This window comes from Euprymna scolopes, chromosome 11 (genome assembly GCF_053919585.1).
Source record: "Euprymna scolopes isolate OS-2025 chromosome 11, ASM5391958v1, whole genome shotgun sequence".
NCBI classification, from domain to species: Eukaryota; Metazoa; Mollusca; class Cephalopoda; order Sepiida; family Sepiolidae; genus Euprymna; species Euprymna scolopes.
Window position 1 is genome coordinate 3,156,532 of NC_136492.1, and position 23,535 is coordinate 3,180,066.

The 23,535-nt window shown below is 32.3% G+C and overlaps 1 protein-coding gene across 2 annotated transcripts in view; it reads left to right on the plus strand.

Moving 5' to 3' along the window:
- Window positions 1-23,535, plus strand: part of LOC145287733 (deoxyribonuclease TATDN1-like) — a 53,309-nt gene that overhangs the window by 26,711 nt on the left and 3,063 nt on the right. For both annotated transcript variants that reach the window (XM_080135495.1, XM_080135496.1), the window contains exons 5-11: window positions 2,745-2,808; window positions 7,897-8,043; window positions 9,258-9,300; window positions 11,227-11,353; window positions 14,250-14,326; window positions 18,442-18,512; window positions 20,160-20,292. In XM_080135495.1, coding sequence (XP_079991621.1) covers window positions 2,745-2,808; window positions 7,897-8,043; window positions 9,258-9,300; window positions 11,227-11,353; window positions 14,250-14,326; window positions 18,442-18,512; window positions 20,160-20,292 — 662 coding nt within the window. The remainder of the gene's footprint in view (window positions 1-2,744; window positions 2,809-7,896; window positions 8,044-9,257; window positions 9,301-11,226; window positions 11,354-14,249; window positions 14,327-18,441; window positions 18,513-20,159; window positions 20,293-23,535) is intronic.

Below are 23,535 nucleotides of genomic sequence, written 5' to 3' on the forward strand. Positions count from 1 at the left end.
CAGAGGTTCAAAAGTTATGAGAATTTTAAGTGCCAAAATTTAGGCTTTTCCGTGGACATTTTTCTTTAGAAAAAGTAGGCTAAATTACGGACCTCAACATTTTTCAAGAAATTTGGTAATTTCATCACCATTTATTTATTTTTCCAGCTATTCTCATGAAACTTGGCATTCTTATGTAAAATTGTGTGTTCTTTCTGATTATGCAGTTAAATCTGATGTATCTTTTTACCATAAGCCATGAATTATAAATTCAGATGTACAAATTTCAATTTTTTTTTAAACTGGCGCATGGTATCATACAGTGGGTGTCTATTCATGAACAAAACTAAGTATTATAGTCGTATTTAAATAGAGCTTTATTGAGAGCAGACATTTTCCTGCCTCCTCACCAAAGGAGAGCTTAATCTTGGGTGTAGCCATTGACTGCCTAAAGAGCATTCATGGCCAATGTTTACTACTCATTCCACTGAAGCTCATCTGCTAAGGATTCAGCAATTACCTTGCATTTGCCCACATGCCCCCCCCCCTTTGTCAAACTTTCACAAAAAAATACTCGACTAGCTACAACCATTATATACGATTTCCCCTACTCTCTATTTATGCCTAAATCTAAATGCAGATTCCATGAACAAAGATTGGAGTTCAGACGAGCACTTGGCATGAAAATAACGATAGAGCAGAGACAGGCTTGCAACGTCTCTTCTGTAGGCAAGAGGTTGCAGAGAAGAGAAAATGACATCACCTACTAGGTTTCCAAGCTGGTTTAGAATCTAATGGTGTTACATATATGAATCGGCTGCGATCGTCAAGTTCTCTTGGCCGTATAAACAAAAAGTTATTTTGTGTTAAAATGAACACTTTTTATGTTTTTTTATGTTTTCAATACAGGTTTGTTTATTTACACTTTTACGCTTCAAAATAAAAGTAACAACTAACATTGGAGCGCAGTGGAGGTTGGTGGAGAAGGTGGATGCAGAACTCTGCGTCGACTTGTATTTTCGCTTTGTGTCTCTTTGTGTGTCTTCTCTCTTTTCTCTCTGCTCTTTTATTTATATCCCTTTCACCTGTTGACCTTTTTTCTCGCCAGCTTTGTTTATTGTACTTTTTGCTGGTTTTGGTCTAACCTATTTTAGTATCGGTTAACTTTTCTGGCTGATTGACATAATATTTATGCATTCCCATGCATCATGGATATAGGTCGCTTTAAATCCCGGGATTTCTTGTTGTGTTCTTTTGATTGCCCGGACACACCTCCGTGACACTATTACAGGTCACCTTATTCCTGGAATTGCCCGGACACCTCTCCATAACTCTATTATAGGTCACCTTATTCTTGGGATGGACTTATTGTGTTCTTTTTGCTTGCCCAGACTTCTCCATAACACTGGAGCGATAGAGTGATCCAACTATTTTTCCAGCGATCAGCGTCACTACCATGGCAGGTGCTCGTCTGAGCTCCAATCTCTGGTCCCCCCTTGCCAATCTTTCACGATAAACACCCGTCTAGCTGAAACCACTGTCAAAAGTTTTCCCCACTCCTTATCTGTGCCAAAATCAAAATGTAGATTCCATGAACAAAGCTTCTTTCTTAGAAGTGCATGTCTGTGGAACTATATTCTGGTTGCCTGTTTCCCACCTGACTAAAATCTGGATGTATTCAAGTCCAATGTAAACAAATTCCTGATGAACCGCCCCTTTAAGTAAGACACTTTATCAAATCTCCAATACTAACGTACTGTACACGCAATAACCCTTATCCCCGAGTGGCTTCCAGGCCTTGATAAATGGTGACTACCTTGTAAAAAAAAGAAAAAAGTTTTTCATGACAAATGCTCATCTGAGCTCCAATCGATAGTCCTCCCTTGCCAAACTTTCACAAAAAACACTCGTCTAGTTGAAACCACTACCAATAATTTTTGCGATTCTTCATCTGTGCCTAAACCTAAATGTAGATTCCATGAACAAAGCTTCTTTCTTAGAACTGCACACTTGTAGAACTCTCTTCCGTTTGCCTGCTTTCCAGCTGACTACAATATGGTTGTCTTCAAGTCCAACATGAACAAGTTCTTGATGAATCATCCCCTTAAGTAATCCAATTTACCAAATTTCCACTATTAACGACGATTACTACGATATTGTCCCATTGACTACCATGCACTGATTAACCATTATCTTTGAGTGGCATCTGGGCGTTGATAAGTGGTGACTCCTATGTAAAAACATATATATAATAAAGTTTATTGATTGTTTTTTATTTCCAAGGTAAGTCATTTAGGTCTCCAAATAATGTTGGATCATCAGAAGAGAATATGCACCGTTTTGGGGCCTACCTCTTGATGACGTTTCGGTGTATCAGCCCTCGTCACTGATGTGAGACCTCATTATTCAATACACTTATTTCATGGTTTTAGCGTCTCCTGTTTTGATCAACAACTTAGCATTTCACGTGTCATTCAAAAGTTTAACAGCTGCATTTCACATATTCGTTGCGTTATGATGCGCTTGTATCAAAAAGAAAGGCGTAATAATATGACTAGAAATTGGTTGCCAATGAAATTTGATTTTATAAAAGTAAAAACTGTGGTGTACCACATTTTTTTAAATCTTAATATGTAAGCATATAAGGTTTTTCATGCAATTATAATTTGCTTTTAATATTGAAGTAAAACTGGATAAATACTTAAATGTCTTAAATTTTCTGTTGTCATTTTTTAGCACTAAAATAAAATTTTAAACAATTTCAGATGATGATAACGGGAGGAAATCTGAAAGAGTCAAAAGAAGCTATAGAATTGGCCAGAAAAGATGGTGTGTATTTTTTTTTTTCAATTTTCATTGTCAAGTCTTAAATTCTTAACTCAGTTGTCTCCCTTGTATGTTTACATGCATGGGGAATCTGATTGGCTATTTTCCAATGATTTTCCTATATTAATAAAATTGGGTACGTCTTCATTATTATAGCGAAATCCAACAGCCAAAGAATTGAGTTTTTATTAAAAAACAATTTTTTCTTTTTTTTTTTTTTTTTACACAGTGGTCACCACTAATCAAGGCCCGGAAGCCACTCAGGGATAAGGGTTATTGCAAGTACATTACGTTAGTGTGGAGATTTGATGAAGTGTTTACTTAAGGGGGCGGTTCATTAGGAATTTGTTAACGTTGGACTTGAACACATCCAAGTTGTAGTCAGGTGGGAAGCAGGCAGACGGAACAGAGTTCCACAGACACGCAGTTCTAAGAAAGAAGCTTTGTTCATGGAATCCACGTTTTGATTTAGGCACAGATAAAGAGTGGGGGAAATTTTTCACAGTGGATTCAGCTAGACGGGTGTTTTTCGTGAAAGATTGGCAAGGGGGGACCAGAGATTGTAGCTCAGACGAGCACCTGCCATGGAAATAACGATAAAACAAGGATAGGCTCGCAGCGTCTCTTCTGTAGAGAAAAGGGCATCCCCTACTAAGCCACGAAGTTTATTTTTTACTCTGTCAAGGCAGGATAGGCTGTTTTTAGCAGCTCCTGCCCAGATATGGCAGCAGTATTCGTTCCTTGGACGTACTTGGCTTTTATATAGATAGAGAATTGCATCAGTAGTGAGATAACTACTTACTGTTTTTTGTCAATTTCAACATTAAGCAATGTTATCTGCTATATCATGTCACAATTAGTTAAATATTTCTAGAATATTATGTAAAGAATGACTGGATAGAGGCTCTAAGTAATTTGCAAGTACCCATGGTGCAGTGGTCAGGGTCAGAGTTAGGGTCAGGGTCAGGGTACTTAGAAAAATCAATTGTAAAAGTGATATTCTCCTGAATGTTGAAAGTTTGATTCTCAGTATGGGTGACAAAAAATATAATTGCAAATTACTTAGGACCTCTATCCAGTTATGGTTGACAGAACGAGAGCATGCTACCCCCATGGACAAAATAATGGGTTCCGTTTGAAATTCTGTTCAGATTCCTGTTATCATAACTTGGATCGGTAGAGAGCACGAGTTGTACAATGGCACATCTATGATCTCGCTTGTTAAACATTGTGTCACTTTCAGACCTAATAGAAGGCTCCTATCACTCTTGGGATTTGTATACAACTGGCCAACTAGTAGGTTTTTTTTTTTCTTTTTTTATTACATTTTCACCCCAAACAAGGCACATTGCCACTTTGTTGTAGGGGGCTACTATCAGGGACATAAGCATCATGGGTACTGTGTATTTGCATTTTGAGGGTGCTGGCAATGGTCCTGTTATCATAACTTGGATCGGTAGAGAGCATGAGTTGTACAGTGTCGCATCTCCGATCTCGCTTGTTAAACATTGTGTCACTTTCAGACATGATAGAAGGCTCCTATCACTCTTGGGATTTGTACACAACTGGTCAACTGCAGCAAAAAAAGAAAACCGGTTTTCATCAAATGGAAATGGAATCATTTTGTCTTTTCTAGAGCGACAATTTTATTCTTCCACTCTTATGTTCTCACAATGTTTTGTCTTTTGTAAACTCCGACATTCTTCAAAAGCATTTTATCAAACTCAGGAATCTTTCTGTCAAACTCGAGGGTCTACACAAATTTTTTTGATTACATATCTATGTTTGTATGTCTGCCTAAAACTTTCGACATAGGCAGCAGATTTTTACGAGATTGGTATCATTTTGAAGCTCTACCCTTCGGATGACAAATATCGAAAAATTGGCTAAAAATATTAATTCCTTCATCCTCAACTGAGCACTTTTCTACAAGGAGGGGCAGCTTTTTTCGCCGATATTTTCAAAAGTCATACCCCTCTTTTTGATTGACTAGCCTTAATTTAAACCTTTGTCATTTCCGGTTTGGCGATGAACGCAACAGCAAAGACGTCACATTTTTTTTTTTTCACATTCTTTTCCTCCTTCACGGTACAGGTTCGAGCCTACCTGTCTACTACCACTTTTTTTTTCTTTTTTTTTCTAAACACACATCTCCAAACACCCGAGCAATGCTGGACACCCAGGCTAGTTTTTAAAGAAAACAAAAACACATGAGGGATGTGTATGCGCTGTTTTATAAAACATTTTTTTCACTAATATTCGCAATTCGGTTGAAACTGAATTATAGGAAAGTCTTAAAAAAATATTTTAGTGACCCCTGAAGATTGAACATTTTTTATGATTTACCTTCAAACCCACGGTCGGATTTCTTGCAATGCAGAGCTAACCTCTCTTTTCTTTAGTTGAGAAAAAAACATAAATTTCACACCCGATGAAGGTCATAGGTTTCAACGACTGAAACATTGTGCCAATAAAACCCATGATGAAATTAATTGGCCAAACAATCAAAACATTCATACCACATCTCAACTGCAAAATTAAATTTTGTCTTATTAAAAAAATAATTTTTTTGCATGTAAATGCAAACAATAATAGTACTATACAAATTGGTTTATTATCAATTACATAGTAATACTAGCCTGGGTGCCCGGATGTTTGGAGGTGTGTGTGTGTGTGTGTGTGTGTGTGTGTTTTTTTTTTTTTTTTTTTTTTTTTAACATGGAAATCAATACTTATCAAGGCCCGGAGGCCACTCGGGGATAAGGGTTATTGTGTGTACAGAAATCAATGGGACAATATCGTAGTAATCATTAGTAATGGAGATTTGATAAAGTGTCTTATTTAAGGGAGCGGTTTATCAGGAATTTGTTTATGTTGGACTTGTGGACTTGAAGACATCCAAGTTGTAGTCAGGTGGGAAACAGGCAAACAGAAGAGAGTTCTATAGGCGTGCACTTCTAAGAAAGAAGCTTTGTTCATGGAATCTACGTTTTGATTTAGGCACAGATAAAGAGTGGGGAAAATTACTGACAGTGGTTTCAGCTAGACGGGTGGTTTTCGTTAAAGATTGGCGAGGGGGGACCAGAGATTGGAGCTCAGACGAGCACTTCCCATGAAAATAACGATAAAACAAGGATAGGCTCGCAACGTCTCTTCTGTGGGAGAGAGGTTGCAGGGAAGAGAAAAGGGCATCCCCCACTAGGCTACGAAATCTATTTTGTACTCTGTCAAAGCAGGATAGGCTGTTTTTAGCAGCTCCTGCCCAGATATGGCAGCAGTACTCCATCCTTGGACGTACTTGGCTTTTATAAAGATAGAGAATTGCATCAACAGTGAGATATCTACTGGAGTCGTAGAAGGATCCCACCATTTTTCTAGCGACCTTTGCAACAGATTTGATGTACGTGTTCCATTTCAGATCAGGAATAAAGGTCAAGCCCAGAAGCTTGTCAAAACATGGAGCCTCTCCAAGACGAGAGCCATCCATTTCAATTGATGCAAGATGGGGATCAGAACGTTGATGATGTAAGGATAGGAGCTTGGTTTTACATGCATTAAAAATAACCAGCCACCTCTTCCCCCATTGTACCACTTGCTCAAGATCAGAGGAGAGAGAATCAGAGAGAACTTTGTCATTTACAGCCTTTGATGTGTCATAGATGGTCGTGTCATCAGAATAGATGTTAACGAATGATTTAACAAAAAAAAAAATGGTAGTAGGCAGGTGTTGTATATTTTTTTTTTTTTTTTTTATTGGTTTATATTTGAGGAGATGATATATTAAAACGTGTCATGTGTTATCTAGTGGATGTAAGATATTGTTCTTTTAACAGACAGATAATAAACATATAAATCGTATGTATGTTGTTTAGCCAGGGGGACATGATATTGACGTGTAAACTGAATCATGTTGTATCAGACTTATCGCACGGGATATTTTTACAGTTCATATGTAAGAAGAATAATATATGCTTCATACCTTTTTTTCCTGAAGAGTTCTTCTGTATCTTTCCGCTGCTCCGTGACGAACCTTTTGCGATTCACACATCAATCATTTCTTCCGCAATTTAATTGTTTATTCTTCTAATCATAATAACTGATCCAGCGACTATCCATCACTCAAATCAATTAATAAGAATACAATAACAATAATAATAATGTTTTGACCATTGACCCTGCTTGCCACAGTTAACAGATACTACGCTATGATCACAGCCTAAAGGGACATAACATTACACAGGTTCGAACCCGTACAATGAAGGAGGAAAAGAACATGAAAAAAAGTGTGACGTCTTTGCTGTCGTGTCCATTGCCAAATCGGAAGTGGCGAAGGTCTAAATTAAGGCTAGTCAATCGAAAAGAGGGGATGACTTTCAGAAATATTGGCAAAAAAAGCGACCCTACCTTGTAGAAAAGTGCCTGGTTGAGGGTGATTTTGTGAAAATCCATCGCCTCTGTTGAAAGTTTTAGACATACAAACATACATACATACATTTAAACAGACAAAGGAGATTTATATTTTAGGTATCGACTCTTATGTTTAAACAATTTAAAATTTGGTTGATTTTCGAAATAATCTGTATTTGACTGTTTTATCAGAACTGATACATATTTTATATTTGAATGTGTTTTTAATATTGCATGACAAAATGCTAACTCAGAAATACGAAAATTAATATTGCATGACAAAATGTTAACTCAGAAATACGAAAATTAATATTGCATGACAAAATGTTAACTCAAAAATACGAAAATTAATATTGTATGACAAAATGTTAACTCAAAAATACGAAAATTAATATTGTATGACAAAATGTTAACTCAAAAATACGAAAATTAATATTGCATGACAAAATGTTAACTCAAAAATACGAAAATTAATATTGCATGACAAAATGTTAACTCAGAAATACGAAAATTAATATTGTATGACAAAATGTTAACTCAGAAATACGAAAATTAATATTGTATGACAAAATATTAACTCAGAAATACGAAAATTAATATTGTATGACAAAATGTTAACTCAGAAATACGAAAATTAATATTGCATAACACCTAATTCTTATACAACTTGTTTTAATTGATCAGAACGTTTGTTCAGTACGGTGGGTTGTCATCCAACAAGATGTCTGGAATTTGAAGAAAGCGGAGATCCTGATACGTACTTAAATGACCTTCTTTCTTTGATCATGGAAAATAAAGACAAAGTTGTGGCTGTTGGCGAGTGTGGCCTCGGTAAGTGTGACAATTCTATTTATTTTTTTTTTGTTCTCATTTCTTTTTCCAAATCCTTGTGGTAAGTCTTTTCGTGGTGATGATATGGAGAGACAAAGGAATAAGTCGTTGGGTTAGTATATGCATACGTGAAGCTAGAACCTAGTTGAGTACGAGGTGCAGTCGATTATACTGTTGAATAATAGGATTCCCAGGAAGGAGTGGGGGGAAAGGATGTCTGCTTATATTATGTCAAAGTTTATTTTACGGTACATCAGCCCTTTTGAGGGGTACCTTTTATATCTTCACATCTCTTGGAATGTTCTCAAATTTCCTGATGTCAGCACACATGGAACAAAAGCTCTCTCATGCATAAAACCAGCGCAAGTTTCATTTCTCTGGACAATTGGAACTTTATTCAGTTTCATGGTCGAATGTCGCATCCCTGTTTCTGCGTCCTCCTTAGAAGGAGGGTGAAAATTTTCTATCAGTTTACCTGCCATGTGTCACTATCTCTCTCGTCGCTCCCATGAGAAGTCTTCCATCTTTTTAGAATAACTGACGACTGTCGAACACTCAAACTGAACTTTAACTGTCTAAGCACGTATACTTCCTGTCGTTGGTTTGATGAGTCTTAAACTTTTGACCCCCATCGCATTCAACAACATCCCACACTAATTGTGCTATTCATGTCATGGACGCCGTAACATTTTTACACTTAGAACTGATTGATAAGCAGCACCTTTAACCATTGCACCTCTGGTTCATGTGGACAATTCTTGTGTGACGTTTGGGAGCTTTGAAATGATGCATCTGAAGAATATAAAAATAATAACAAGGTAATTCAGATTTGTTATTGTTATAATATTTTGTTTGTGTGTTTTTTGTTTTTATTTTTTATTTTTATTTTATTCTTTATTTTTATTGTTTTATATTTTATTTTTATTTCGTTTTTTATTGTTTTATTTTTATTTTTATTTTTTTAAATTTTATTTTTTTATTTTTATTTTTCTATTTTTATTTTTTACTTTTATTGTTTTTATTTTTGTTTTTATTTTTGTTTTTATTTTATTCTTTATTTTTATTGTTTTATATTTTATTTTTATTCTTTATTTTTATTGTTTTATTTTTTTTTTTTAAATTTTATTATTTTTTATTTTTATTTTTCTATTTTTATTTTTTACTTTTATTGTTTTTATTTTTGTTTTTATCATTTATTTATTTTTTTTTTTTAGATTATGATCGATTGCAATTTTGTCCAAAGGAAATTCAAATGAAGTAAGTTTTTTCTTGTTTTTCTTCTTATTTTTTTTTAAATAGAAGGATTTATTTTTGGAGCTACTCCTGTATGACAAAATACATTTTGGTCACTCATGCACAGGCGTCATTCAAAAGGTCATCATTTTAGTGGTACTACTTCCATCATTGCAGCTCTTCAAACTTTTAAGTAAAAAAAAAATAGGAGGCTTAATTTTTCAAAGAACCTTTGTATGTGCATATACTATCTGTAATATATATATATATATATATATATATATATACACGGACATGACAGAAAAGAATAGGCACTAAGATAAATATTTTTCCTAAGATTAATATATCCTTATTTATAAGATAAGACTAGTGATGAAAAATTTCATTAAAATTGCATCTAACAACATTGAAACAATTTCTGCCACAACCCGAAGGAGTATCAGACTTACCAGAATTTCTGCGAGGATGAATCATGGGTCAACATGAAGGTCATCTTAGTCAACGCAAAATAGCAGGAAATCTTTCAACACCCGTTCTACTGTTAATAGAGTGATCGTACAATTCACAAGCAAGGACAAAGACCCCCATCCAAGTTGCCCCGAGCCCTCTGAAAGAACCTTGCATCTTATGAAAAGAAATGTTGAAAAGGATCCTCTGTGTAAAGCCTCTGACGTTGCAATACAAGCTCGTGTCAGTCCCAGAGCAGCTGTCAGGTATCTCTTCTTCGTTCTGTCATTATCAAGCAGAGAGATCTATTTTTTTTTTTACAAGGGTGTCACCACTTATCAAGGCCCAGAGGCCACTCAAGGATAAGGGTTAATAGGTATACATTAGTCATTGTGATTTTAGCATTGTAAACAGTGGGAATTTTGAAACTTGGATTACTTAGGGGGACGATTCAATTAGAACTTGTTCACATTGGACTTTTTCTTTTTTTTTTTTTATAGGTATCAACTCATTATCAAGGTCAAAGAGGCAACTCAAGGATAAGGGTTAAAGAGTGTACAGTAGAAATTGGACAATATAATAATCATTAGTAATGAAAATTTGTTAAATTTGATAACTTATATGGAACGGCTCATCAAGAACTTATTTACGTTAGACTTGAAGACAACCATATTGTAGTCAGCCGGAAAGCAGGAAAACGGAAGACAATTCCACAGGCGTGCAGTTCTAATAAAAAAGCTTTGATCTATGAACTTTTGGACCAATGTCATTTTCTCTGCGTCATGATTTGCATTATTTCACGACCGTGAAAGGGTGCGAATATGGAGGCTCCCTCTGCAAGAGTTTAACGTAAAAAGATTGCAGCCAATGCTGAAACAGGGGGGTTTCTCGTTTATGATATGGGATGCAATTTGGAGTAATGATTGCTCAGACCTGGTGGAGTGTAAAGGAAACATCAATTCTGCTAAATATCTTTCGATATTACATGAAGGACTCCTACCAATATTCTTAAGTGGCAAAATAAACAAAGTTAACTCCATATTTATGCAAGACGGAGATCCTTTGTCACTACACAACATTGATTGAGCCAAAATAGGATTAATAAATTTCTATAGCCAAATTAGCCCTCCGGATATGAACCCAATTGAAAACCTTTGTAATAAATTAGACCGGAACATTTTAAAAAAAAGAAAGTTATCTTCTAAGCCTGAACTTTTAGCAATATTGTATTAGGTAATATATATATATATATATATATATATATATATATATATTGCATGACAGAATGTTAACACAGAATTTTATTTATCAAATTTTATGAATATTTTACAAAAGTTTGTTTACATTAACAAAATTATTCTAATTTTTTGCTGCAAAAATTTTTTTTCTATAAATTTTTTTTTCTATAAATTTTTTTTTCTATACATTTTTTTTTCTATAAATTTTTTTTTCTATAAATTTTTTTTTCTATAAAAGGTGACGTATTTTTTTTTTTAATTTTAGATATTTTGAAAAACAGTTTGATCTTGCCGAAAAGACGCAACTGCCGATGTTTTTGCACTTGCGAAATGCAGCTGAAGACTTTTTGCAGATTTTTAAACGAAATAAACATCGCGTGAAAGGAGGAGTGGTAAGAGGCTGAGGATCAATTGTAGTTGAGGCACCCCAGAATGAGACATTTTGCATTGACACTGATTTTTTTTGTTGAAGTATACATATTTTTTTGTTTTTGTGTGTGTGTATGTTTTTAGCTTTTATGCATATGTGTGTTTGCACGGGTGTTTTTTGTTTTTGTGTGTATATGTGTTTGCGTATGTGTGTGTTTTTATTTTTGTGTGTGTTTGTGTTTGTGTGTTTGCTTTTTTATTTTTGTGTATATGTTTTATGTTTGCATGTGTGTGTGTGTGTGTTTAATTTTGTGTGTTTATGATTTTTTGGTTTGTATTATGTGTATATGTGTTTGCATGTGTGTATGTATGCATGTGTTTGCATGTGTGTACATGTGTCTATTTTTTCTTAAATTATGAACCAAAGTTTTGCATCTCTGACTTGTTAGATAAAAATGATATTTTCAACTCTTGGATTTTTGTTTTCATAACTATTTTAAAAACATTTTTTTTTGAACAATGGACAAATGAACTTTTGATTCTTTGTTATTTCACCAAAACAATTCAATACATTTATAACTTTGCCATTGCAAGTTTTTGATTAATAAAGGATTTTATTTACAAAAAAAAAAAAAAATGTATGCTTTCATTTACGAGCAAATTTTGTTATATTTGATGAGAATTAATAATTAAACGCAAATACATCAAGTACGTTCATGTTTAAGGCCACTGGAGCTCCTATAATATCAAGTGAAAGAACTCTATAATCAAAGGAATTAACAAAAGAAAGTCTTTGCTTCAAATTTCCAAATAATTTGAATAGGGATCATCTGAGCAGTCAGCTAATGGAAAAAAGTTTCAGGTTGAATTCAGGAATTTAACAAACCAAGATCTATCACATATCCAAAGAGAATTAATAAGAAACGCAAATGCATCAAGTATGTTCATATTTACAGCCACTGAAGATCCTATAGTGTCAAGTGAAACAAGGTGTAAATCAGGGTTTCCTAAAATGGGTGAGTGAGGCTGAGGGGCTTTGGAAGCCCTTTTTTAAAAAGGACCAAATACTTTATATGGAAAAATTAAATGGCTACAGACATTTAATTATTAATCGTGTTTACTGGAAAGATATATAATACATAATTACAGGTGTAAAGAGTTTTAGGATGTTTCATGAAGAAGAAAATAAAAAAATAAATTAACAAAAAATGCAACAATTTTTGATTAAACAAAAACAAAAAAATGGTTGTAAACATGAAAATATATTAAAATCGCGATCACAAACAACTAATAAACAAATATAAGTTAAAATTTGAAATTAATGTTTTTCATATTTTTGAAATCAATATATATATATATATATATATTATTGAATAGCACGGAATTATTCTGTTTTACAATTTTCTTTTTTATCTTCTCCAATCTCTGAATAGTCCTTTTTGTGTTTTTCTCGAAATTGTATATGTTGGATCCATAATCGCGAGCGCTTTCGACAGAAGTACTTCTATCATCTTCAGGCATATTGTAGAAATAAATGTAGAGATTGTTTTTTAATTTACTTATATATATATATATATATATATTTTTTTTTCCTAGTCACGTGGTAATTTGTTACAACTTAAATGGGCAGACTTTTTTTGTTTTTACATATATTAAACACATTTATATATACAAACCTTGCAACCTCTCTCCCACAGAAGAGACGTTGCGAGCCTTTCCTTGTTTTATCGTTATTTCCATGGCAGGTGCTCGTCTGAACTCCAATCTCTGGTCCCCCCTCGCCAATCTTTCATGAAAAACACTCGTCTAGCCGAATCCATTGTGAAAAATTTCCCCCACTCTATATCTGTGCCTAAATCAAAACGCGGATTCCATGAACAAAGCTTCTTTCTTAGAACTGCACGCCTGTGGAACTCTGTTCCGTCTGCCTGCTTCCCACCGGATTATAACTTGGATGTGTTCAAGTCCAACGTTAACAAATTCCTAATGAACCGCCCCCTTAAGTAAACACTTCATCAAATCTCCACACTAACGTAATGTACTTGCAATAACCCTTATCCCTGAGTGGCTTCCGGGCCTTGATAAGTGGTGATCACTGTGTAAAAAAAAAAAAAAAAAAAAAAATTGAAACAGTTATTTGACTTATCCTGTTTTGCTTTCAATTTTAACTCCTTAGCAGCAATTTTTGCCAGTTAAAAGCCAAATCAAAAGTGTGCTACAAGTTCAAATATCTCAAATTTCAAGTCTGTAGATCAAATATTCAGAGAGGAGTTTGGTAGAAATTTTTTGCACACATGCTAACAAAGTTGCTTTTTTATATATAGATTGATGTATGAAAATATATATCTGTGTGCTAGATTGTTTTCATCTTAAATTCTATGCAATTATGCAGAATGTAGAAACTATGCATAAATAGAATTCAGCGAAATAGTGAAATGAATCATCTCATAAGAAAACCATAAAAATGAATTAGTAAATAAAACAAAAAAAAATAATCAAGCTGAGATCGAAACCGAAACCTAAAGACAGTAAGCCAGGTACAATAACCATTAGTTCAGCTTAACACAATCATTAAAAAGTGTTTTCAAATTACTTACTCTTAACATAAGTAATCTGTTATGTGAATGATTCACGCATTTGTATTCGTAAAACAGTTAACAAACATAAAAATGACTCCAACGTACTAATTTTTCAATTTTGACCCCCTCAGCAGCCCTTTTTTTTTGGGGGGGGATGAAAATGGATTACAACGTTTTCCACATGTCTGAATATCCTATATTCCAAATTTCAAGTCTGTAGATAAAAAATTTGTTGAGTACATAGGTTGAGAAGTGTGCTCACACACTTTTTTGTAAAAAATACCTAGGAATGTTGTGTTGATATTTATTCTTTTCTTCTTTTTTTTTTTCTTTCTGAAAGATTCATTCTTTTACTGGAACCAGCGAAGAAGCTGCAGATTTGATGAACGAAGGATTTTATATTGGAATCAACGGATGGTAATTATAAATCTTTTTCAGAAATATTTATTATATTTTTCTTAGTCTGTCCGTTTCAATTTTCAATTTTGTATGAACTTTTGTTATCATAAGGTGCAGTGAAGCAAGTGTTATGGTATCTGTTTGATGTACAGTCACGGTTTGATAAGGATTAGTATTTAATGCAAAACTGAGCATAAAATGTAACCATATTCAGCCATCGTTTGGTATAAAACATGTCAATGGGCTATAACTTTTTCCCATGAAAAACATACAAAAAAGTCTTGCGGATACATATTAAAAAAATATAATTTTGTAGATTTTTAATTGAAATATTATATTATTATATTGTACCCAATATATAGTCGTGATTTAAAAAGTTAAAAAAAAATTGACTTGAGTACCATCAGGTAGTATTGAAACTAAAACATATAGCTTTCCAGCATTATTTGTTACCATCTGAGCTATGTCTATACGCATATAAAAACTTTAAAAAATAATGTTGTTAAACGTATAAATGTATATTTGCGCATACGTAGAAGTAAAGCATTTAGTTGATTTATGCCTGCCAAGTTCCAATCTTTTTTCAATTTTGACAACTTAGCAGCTATTTTTACTGGCTAACAAATTAGTCAAATTTATTCCACAGCTCCAAATCGCCTTTATATCAAGTTTCAAGTCTTTAGGCCAAAAATTGACCAACTAGTTTGGTAGAGACCGTTCTATACACAGACAGACACACAAGGTCACTTATCTCTCTCTCTCTATATATATATATATATATATATGTATATATATATATATATATATATATATATGTATATATATATATATATATATATATATATATATATATATATATATATATATGAATGGAAATGTATAAAAAGGAATACGAAAAGTATAAAAGCTTATAACTTTTCTTTATTCGTTTTCAATTGGTGACGTGCAGGAATACAAAATGATATTATGAAAAAAAAATTAAAAAACTTTTTTTATAAGTACATAATTTTCGAACGATCCTTCAGTCTTCATCGGGGTATATATATATATATATATATATATATATATATATATATATATATATATATATACTGTTTAAGCAAAAAGAAGACTTCAAAACAAGGTGTTGGTGGCAACAAAAAGTGTATTTCAATTTACGTTACAATTGTTTCCATGTCTAGTTCGACAATTTCAAGCATTATGTCGTTTGAAAATTTTCAAAACCAGCATTTCTTCAGACTTTATGAATAAGCACACTTTTGGCAATGGAGCATTTTTTGAAGAGAAGGAAGGAAGGGGAAATCTCTAGATAGAAAGACATGCGAGAAACATCTACCTTTGTTGTGTATATTGGTATATGAAAATTTACTGAATTTCACGAACTCAGTATAATTACATATAAGTCTATATATATATATATATATATAGTTATGTGAATATGTTTATATATAAAGAATGTTTTCATGATATGAGTATGTTCAATAAGTAATACCCCTAACCCATTTTTCATGAGACTAGAGCAACAAAACTTGGCACAGTTATTAGTCTTTCTCTACATAGGAACCATCCAGAGTTACGCACTTCTCCTATCAGTTAATTTAGCGTTGGAGATTGTTTCTGTAAACACATCAGAGCCCAAGTTGGTCCTCCAATCATGATGTGACTTTAAAAATCAAGACTGCATCATCTGGAAAATGCTTTTCTTTCAATAACAACTTCATGGTTTGGAAGGTGAAAGTCAGAGGGTGCAAGGTTAGGAGAATAAGGGGAGTGGCGGACGATTATATAGCCATACATCTGTGCTTCTGATCTGGTGACATATGCATTGTGGACCAGAGTGTTGCCTTGCAGGAGGAGGATATTGATTTTGGTAACTTCTCTTACTTTCCTCGAAAGTGAAACATAAAAAACTATTGCAATTGTAGTAGCATTTGCCAGGAAATCGGTTATCACTACTCCGTCTTGGTCCCAGAAGACTTTGAAGATGACCTTGCCAGACTGCAACCTTACTTTCTTTAGAGGTAGTGAATCCAAGTGTTTCTACTGCATTGACTAAGCTTTGGTTTCTGGATCAAAGTGAAAGATCCAGGTTTCATCCTTTGCAATCAATATTTCTTTTTAAAAAAAACTTTAACTCATCTTTTTGGTACATCTCTAAATTCATCCCTGAGCACTCAACGCATTCTTATTTTTGGAAAAATGTCAGGAACATGGGAATCCCTATGGCAGGCACCAATTTTGACCTTTGACCTTACTAATTTTGACCTTGAGAACTATTTGATGAATAGTCACTCATCGATCTTCCAAAATGGCAGCCTCAACTAATAAATGCCTCATCATCACAAAAAGGCAGGGGTCTGAGAGTTTTTTCCACAGATTTTTTGCCATGTTTGAATCCATGATTCTGGCATTTTACAAGGGGGTATCAAAAGTTTCCTATGGCGTGCGACCTCTCAAATATAAAAATCAGATCACAGTGCTGAGATATAAAACATTGCACATGCAAAATTTCAGCTAGATCAGACTATTGGAAGTGGGTCAGAGGCATTACTTATTGCACACCCTTGTAATTTTAGAAAATGTCATTTTCATTTATGATCTCTGAGGTTACGAAAACAAATGTTTTGAAGTTCAACTCTACTTCTGAACTTGGTAGCTGTTGGGGTGTTTTGACTGGATCACTGAATACATTGTCCTGTAACCTTTTGTTGCATCTTCCTGTGTAACAGAGCCACTGACACTGGTAGCAGCAGCAGCTAACATATGCAAATGACTAAGCCAGTTGCACGATATGACGACACAGCAGAGACAAAAGGACACACTTGTTCAAGATGTATGAAAGGTGTTCAAAGAAGTGCATGTTCAAGACGTATTCAGAGAAGCAAAGGTATTTGAGACGTGTTCAGAAAAAGAGTGATGTTCGAGACAGGTTTTGGAAAAAACATGTGTTCAAGACACATAGGTGATGTCACAGCAGAGATGAGAAGTCACACATGGCCGGAGAAGGAGGAATAAAAATGTTTTGTTAAAAACTGAAACAGAAGTTGAATTTCTTTCCTTAGAAGTAAAAATGTTCATTTTTTTCATTGTTTTTTTACATGTTAATATGTAACGTTACAGCCTCATTTTGGATGTCAAAATTACCAAATCCAAACCTTACATCATAGCCCGATTGAATGCTCCCTTCATATGCATAAAACAAAGGATTGTGTGTGAATAATCATAAAATAGTAGCAAAATATGAAATGATCTGCAGTTGGTTGGCCAATCAGAAGTGATTGCCATTTTGAAGGACTATTTTTTTTCCATGTTCCTACGCAGAGTGATTGAGTTATTATCCAGCTAACATATGTAAATGACCAAGCGGCTGCACGAATGTGACGCCACAGCAGAGACAAAAAAAAAAAAAACACATGTACTAATCATGACCTCTTGGGCTATTTGACGAATCTTCCAAAATGGCAGCCTCAACTTTACTGACAAATGCCTCACCAATGGCAGAAAGGGGGAGCTGTTTTCACATATTTCTTGCCATGTTTGAATTCATCCCAGAAACTACTGATCATGAATAATAGTTTCCGCAATCTATGTACTAATCGTGACCTCTTGGACTATTTGGTGAATAGTCACACATTGATCTTCCAAAATGGCAGCCTTCAACTGACAGATGGCTTATCACAAAAAGAGGGGGACCAGGTTTGGGAATTGTTTTCGCAGATTTCGTGCCATGTTTGAATTCATGATTCCAGCGTTTTACAAGGTCATATGATGCAGCATCATTAGCATACATTTCTTTTCATTTCATCAAAAGTCTCCCGTGGTGTGTGTGACCTTTCAAATACAAAAACCAGATCACTGCGCAACACTCAACAGGCTTCAATGTTCAAACATCCATAAATCGTAAACCACAATTTGTTCAGAGCTGTAATTTGCCACATGACTAATAAAGATATAAATCATTGCACATGCAAAATTTCAGCTAGATCAAAGGATGGAAGCAGATCAGGGGCATTATTTATTGAACGCCCTTTTTATTTAATTATTCGATTGCTGTAAACATTTTTAAATAATTTATTTAATTAATATGCATAAAAATTGAAAACATTTTTTTTAATCTTGTCATTTTTTTTCAGTTCTTTAAAAACTAAAGAAAATCTTGAGGCGATGTGTTCAATACCGAGCAGCCATTTAATGATTGAAACGGGTAACAGAATCATTTAACTTTATTTTTAAAAATGATTTTACATAAAATATAATTTGACCCAAAAAATAATTTTATGCAACATATAATCTGACATAAAAATAATTTGACTTGAAAAATAATTTTGCATAAAATATAATTTCATTTAAAAAGTGGCTTCACATAGATACAATTTAACATAAAAAAATAATTTCACATTAAATTAAAAATAATTTGACATAAAATGTAATTTGACTTAAAAATAATTTGACTTTAAAAATAGTTTTACATAAAATATAATTTGGTATCATATATAATTTGACATAAAAAATAATTTGACATAAATTATATTTTACATAAAAATAATTTGACTTAAAAATAATTTGGCATGAAATATAATTTGACATAAAATAATTTGACTTTAAAAATAATTTTACATGGAATATAATCTATAAATATAGAAGCGAAAATGTTTGTGTGTGCGTTTTTGTGTGTGTCCAAGAAAGGCTTTTTTCCGAGAAGCGATCAGTCGCCTCACAACTTCTTAAAACTTTTTATATCGTGCCTAAATGATAATATCTATGAGTTAACAACCGGGGTTGCCTGTCTATTTAATTTGCCTGACTTTGAAAAAATAAATATTCAACAATTTTCGATCACCACATGTGCATTAAGCTTTTTCGTATAAAAAAAAAGAAGCGAACAGACTCGTGGTAAATAAAACACTGCCCCGCACTCAAAGTTGACGTCATTCACTCATCAAAAACAGGCACCTGCCAAGTCACACGTTTTTTTTTCCTCCCACTTTATTATTTTCCAACTGCGCGTCAAGGCTTCCTTTTTTTTCTTTAAAACAACCAATGATCTTTGTTTTTATTTACCCAAAAACACACCTACAAACACCTGGGAAATTCCAGGTACCCCCCCCCCCGTTAGACATAAAATAATTCCTCATTCCGTAAACCTCAGACTTAAGTGCAGACCACCTGGCATTGCTCGGTCATAAAATGCACTTAAATAAGATATTTTAATTTATACAGATTTTGTATTTATTATTAAAGAACCATTTTTTTTATTGATTATTATATTGTACCTAATATATAGTGGTGACTTCAAAAGTTAAAAAAAGTTTTAAAAGTATGATTTGGGTACCATCAGCTAGAATTGAAACCAAAACATCTAGCTCTCCAGCTTTATTCGTTACCATCTGAGCTACGTCCATGTGCGTATAAAAACTGTAAAAAAATGATGTTGTTAAAAAGATAAATGTATATTTGTGCATGTGTAGAATTAACACTTTTAGTCGATTAATGTCTGCCAAGTTCCAATTTTTTTTTTTATTTTGACCCCTTAGCAGCTATTTTTACCGGCTAAAACCAAATCGAATTTGTTCTACAGGTCCAAATCTCCTATATATCAAGTTTCACATCTGTAGACCAAAAATTGACAAAGTAGTTTGGTAAAGACCGTTCCTCACACAGACAGACAGACAGACAATGTCACTTTTATATATATAAAGATAAATTCGAACTTATTCATAAAAAAAAGATAGCGGAACGATGATTTCAATCGTTTAAACGATTTAATGCTTAAAAATTCTGAGAGATAAATTTGATCAAATCTGTAACGTACAATCATTTAATCAATGATGGTTGTTTAAACTTTTTGTAGATGCGCCGTGGTGTGATATCCGACCGACTCATGCTGGTGCCCAGTTTATCAAGACGACGTTTCAGTCGAAGAAGAAAGAGAAATGGGAAAAAGGATTCTGTGTGAAGAGTCGAAATGAACCGGCAAATATTGTGTAAGTTCAGAAGCTAAATTTATCTTTTATGCAGTAAAAACTCAGAAACTACACAGGATACACTTGCAAACCTTACATATTCTGATTTGGTATCACCTCAAGCAAGTTATGGTAAAAATAAGTAACTAACATCCATCCAAGTTGATTTTCCATTGTTTCACAAAATCATTATTTTTATTTATTTTTGATCATAACTTTTGTCGTTGTTGTCATCTGGAATGAAGTTCTCCGAAAAAAAAATTCACTTAATTTCATCAAGTAGTTTTTTTTTTTTTTTTTTTACAGCGAAAAAACAATTTGTTATGATGCTGAGCAAAAAGTTCGATTTTAAGGAAGAAAAGCTAGTATTAAAGATGGGGAGGGAGTGTCGGCACTTTGCATGGAGTAATCTCCCCGTGGCGTTTTTAAACTCCAAACAAAAATTAAGAAAAAAAACAAGATGTCTGCCATCATCGTCATTATCATCATCATCATCATCATCATCATCATCATCATCCAAGGTTCGCACAAATTTAAAAAGTCCTTGAATTTTGACTTTTACCTTGAAAAGGCCTAATTTCTATTATTTCCTTGAAAACAATACGGAAAATGCCTTAAAAATTTCTTGAAAAGGGCTTCAAAATTGTATTTTTTCTTTCCAGTAAAAATTTGTGTTGAAATAGTAAAAATAAAATCGAAATAAATACCATTAAATTATTTTTTAAGTATTAATAGAAATACCATTAAAATATTTTATAAATATTGAAAATAAAATCGAAATAAATTCTATAAAATTATTTTTTAAGTATTAATAAAAAATACCATTAAAATTATTTTATAAATATTGAAAATAAAATCGAAATAAATACCATTATATAAAAGCCAAGTACGTCCAAGGATGGAATACTGTTGCCATATCTGGGCAGGAGCTGCCAAAAACAGCCTATCATGCCTTGACAGAGTACAAAATAGACTTCGTGGTTTAGTGGGGGATGCCCTTTTCTCTACCCTACAACCCCTCTCCCACAGAAGAGACGTTGCGAGCCTATCTTTGTTTTATCGTTATTTTCATAGCAGGTGCTCGTCTGAACTCCAATCCCTGGTCCCCCCTCGCCAATCTTTCACGAAAAACACCCGTCTAGCTGAATCCACTGTGAAAAATTTCCCCCACTCTATATCTGTGCCTAAATCAAAACGCGGATTCCATGAACAAAGCTTCTTTCTTAGAACTGCACGCCTGTGGAACTCTGTTCCGTCTGCCTGCTTCCCTCCGGACTACAACCTGGATGTCTTCAAGTCCAATGTTAACAAATTCCTAATGAACCGCCCCCTTAAGTAAACACTTCATCAAATCTCCACACTAACGTAATATACTTGCAATAACCCTTATCCCTGAGTGGCTTCCGGGCCTTGATAAGTGGTGATCACTGTGTAAAAAAAAAAACAAAAAAACATTAAATTATTTTTTAAGTATTAATAAAAATTCCATTAAATTATTTTATAATTTTGAAAATAAAATCGAAATAAATACTATTAAATTATTTTTTAAGTATTAATTAAAATACCATTAAAATATTTTATAAATATTGAAAATAAAATCGAAATACATACTATTAAATTATTTTTTAAGTATTAATAAAAATACCATTAAAATATTTTATAAATATTGAAAATAAAATCAAAATACATATTATTAAATTATTTTTTAAGTATTAGTAAAGATACCATTAAAATATTTTATAAATATTGAAAATAAAATCGAAATAAATACTATTAAATTATTTTTTAAGTATTAATAAAAATACCATTAAAATATTTTATAAATATTGAAAATAAAATCGAAATAAATACTATTAAATTATTTTTAAGTATTAATAAAAATACTATTAAATTATTTTATAATTTTGAAAATAAAATCAAAATAAATACCATTAAATTATTTTTTAAGTATTAATAAAAATACCATTAAAATATTTTATAAATATTGAAAATAAAATCGAAATACATACTATTAAATTATTTTTTTAAGTATTAATAAAGATACCATTAAAATATTTTATAAATATTGAAAATAAAATCGAAATAAATACTATTAAATTATTTTTTAAGTATTAATAAAAATACCATTAAAATATTTTATAAATATTGAAAATAAAATCGAAATAAATACTATTAAATTATTTTTTAAGTATTAATTAAAATACCATTAAAATATTTTATAAATTATGTAAAATAAAATTGAAATAAATACTATTAAATTATTTTTTAAGTATTAATAAAAATACCATTAAAATATTTTATAAATATTGAAAATAAAATCAAAATACATATTATTAAATTATTTTTTAAGTATTAATAAAGATACCATTAAAATATTTTATAAATATTGAAAATAAAATCGAAATACATACTATTAAATTATTTTTTAAGTATTAATAAAAATACCATTAAAATATTTTATAAATATTGAAAATAAAATCGAAATAAATACTATTAAATTATTTTTTAAGTATTAATAAAAATACCATTAAAATATTTTATAAATATTTAAAATAAAATCGAAATACATACTATTAAATTATTTTTTAAGTATTAATAAAAATGCCATTAAATTATTTTATAAATATTGAAAATAAAATCGGAACACATTGTTCTGAAATTGCATCGTTTTTGGATACAAGGGTAGTTTTGTGATAAAGATTGAAATTTCGATCTATATTTGTCCACATTTATAATTTAATTTTTTTGGTGCAGTGAGGGCATGAGGGGGAAGTAGTGGCAGCTGCCATAAATAAAATTACCCCATCACTCTTAAAAAAATACTTTCCTTGCGTGGACGGAACTCTCTAATGGCGAATCCTTGCCCCTTCACTCCCTTCCAAAAAAATTGTGATAATTTAAAATTAGGCCAGCTGAGCAAAAAAAAAATAATGGACAAGACGGCAGCCATCTTAGTTTAAAATTTAAAAGCCGTAAAGAGAGTTAATATTTGAGATGAAATAAAAAGCATTTAAAACTACTTAAAATACCAAAAAATTATTGCAAAGTAAATTTTATTGGCTATGCTAACATTTATTGGTTGTGTATTTGTTTTTTTTTACCACTTTTTTGAATTGCCGTGGATTGCAAAACAAACCCAAATTTTGTTTTAAAAACTTGAATTTTGTCTGGAGAAGGCCTTGAAAACTTTTGAAAAGTTCTTGAAAATGGGCATTGAAAATCTGTACGAAACCTGTCATCATCAGCAATGTCATCATATTTGAT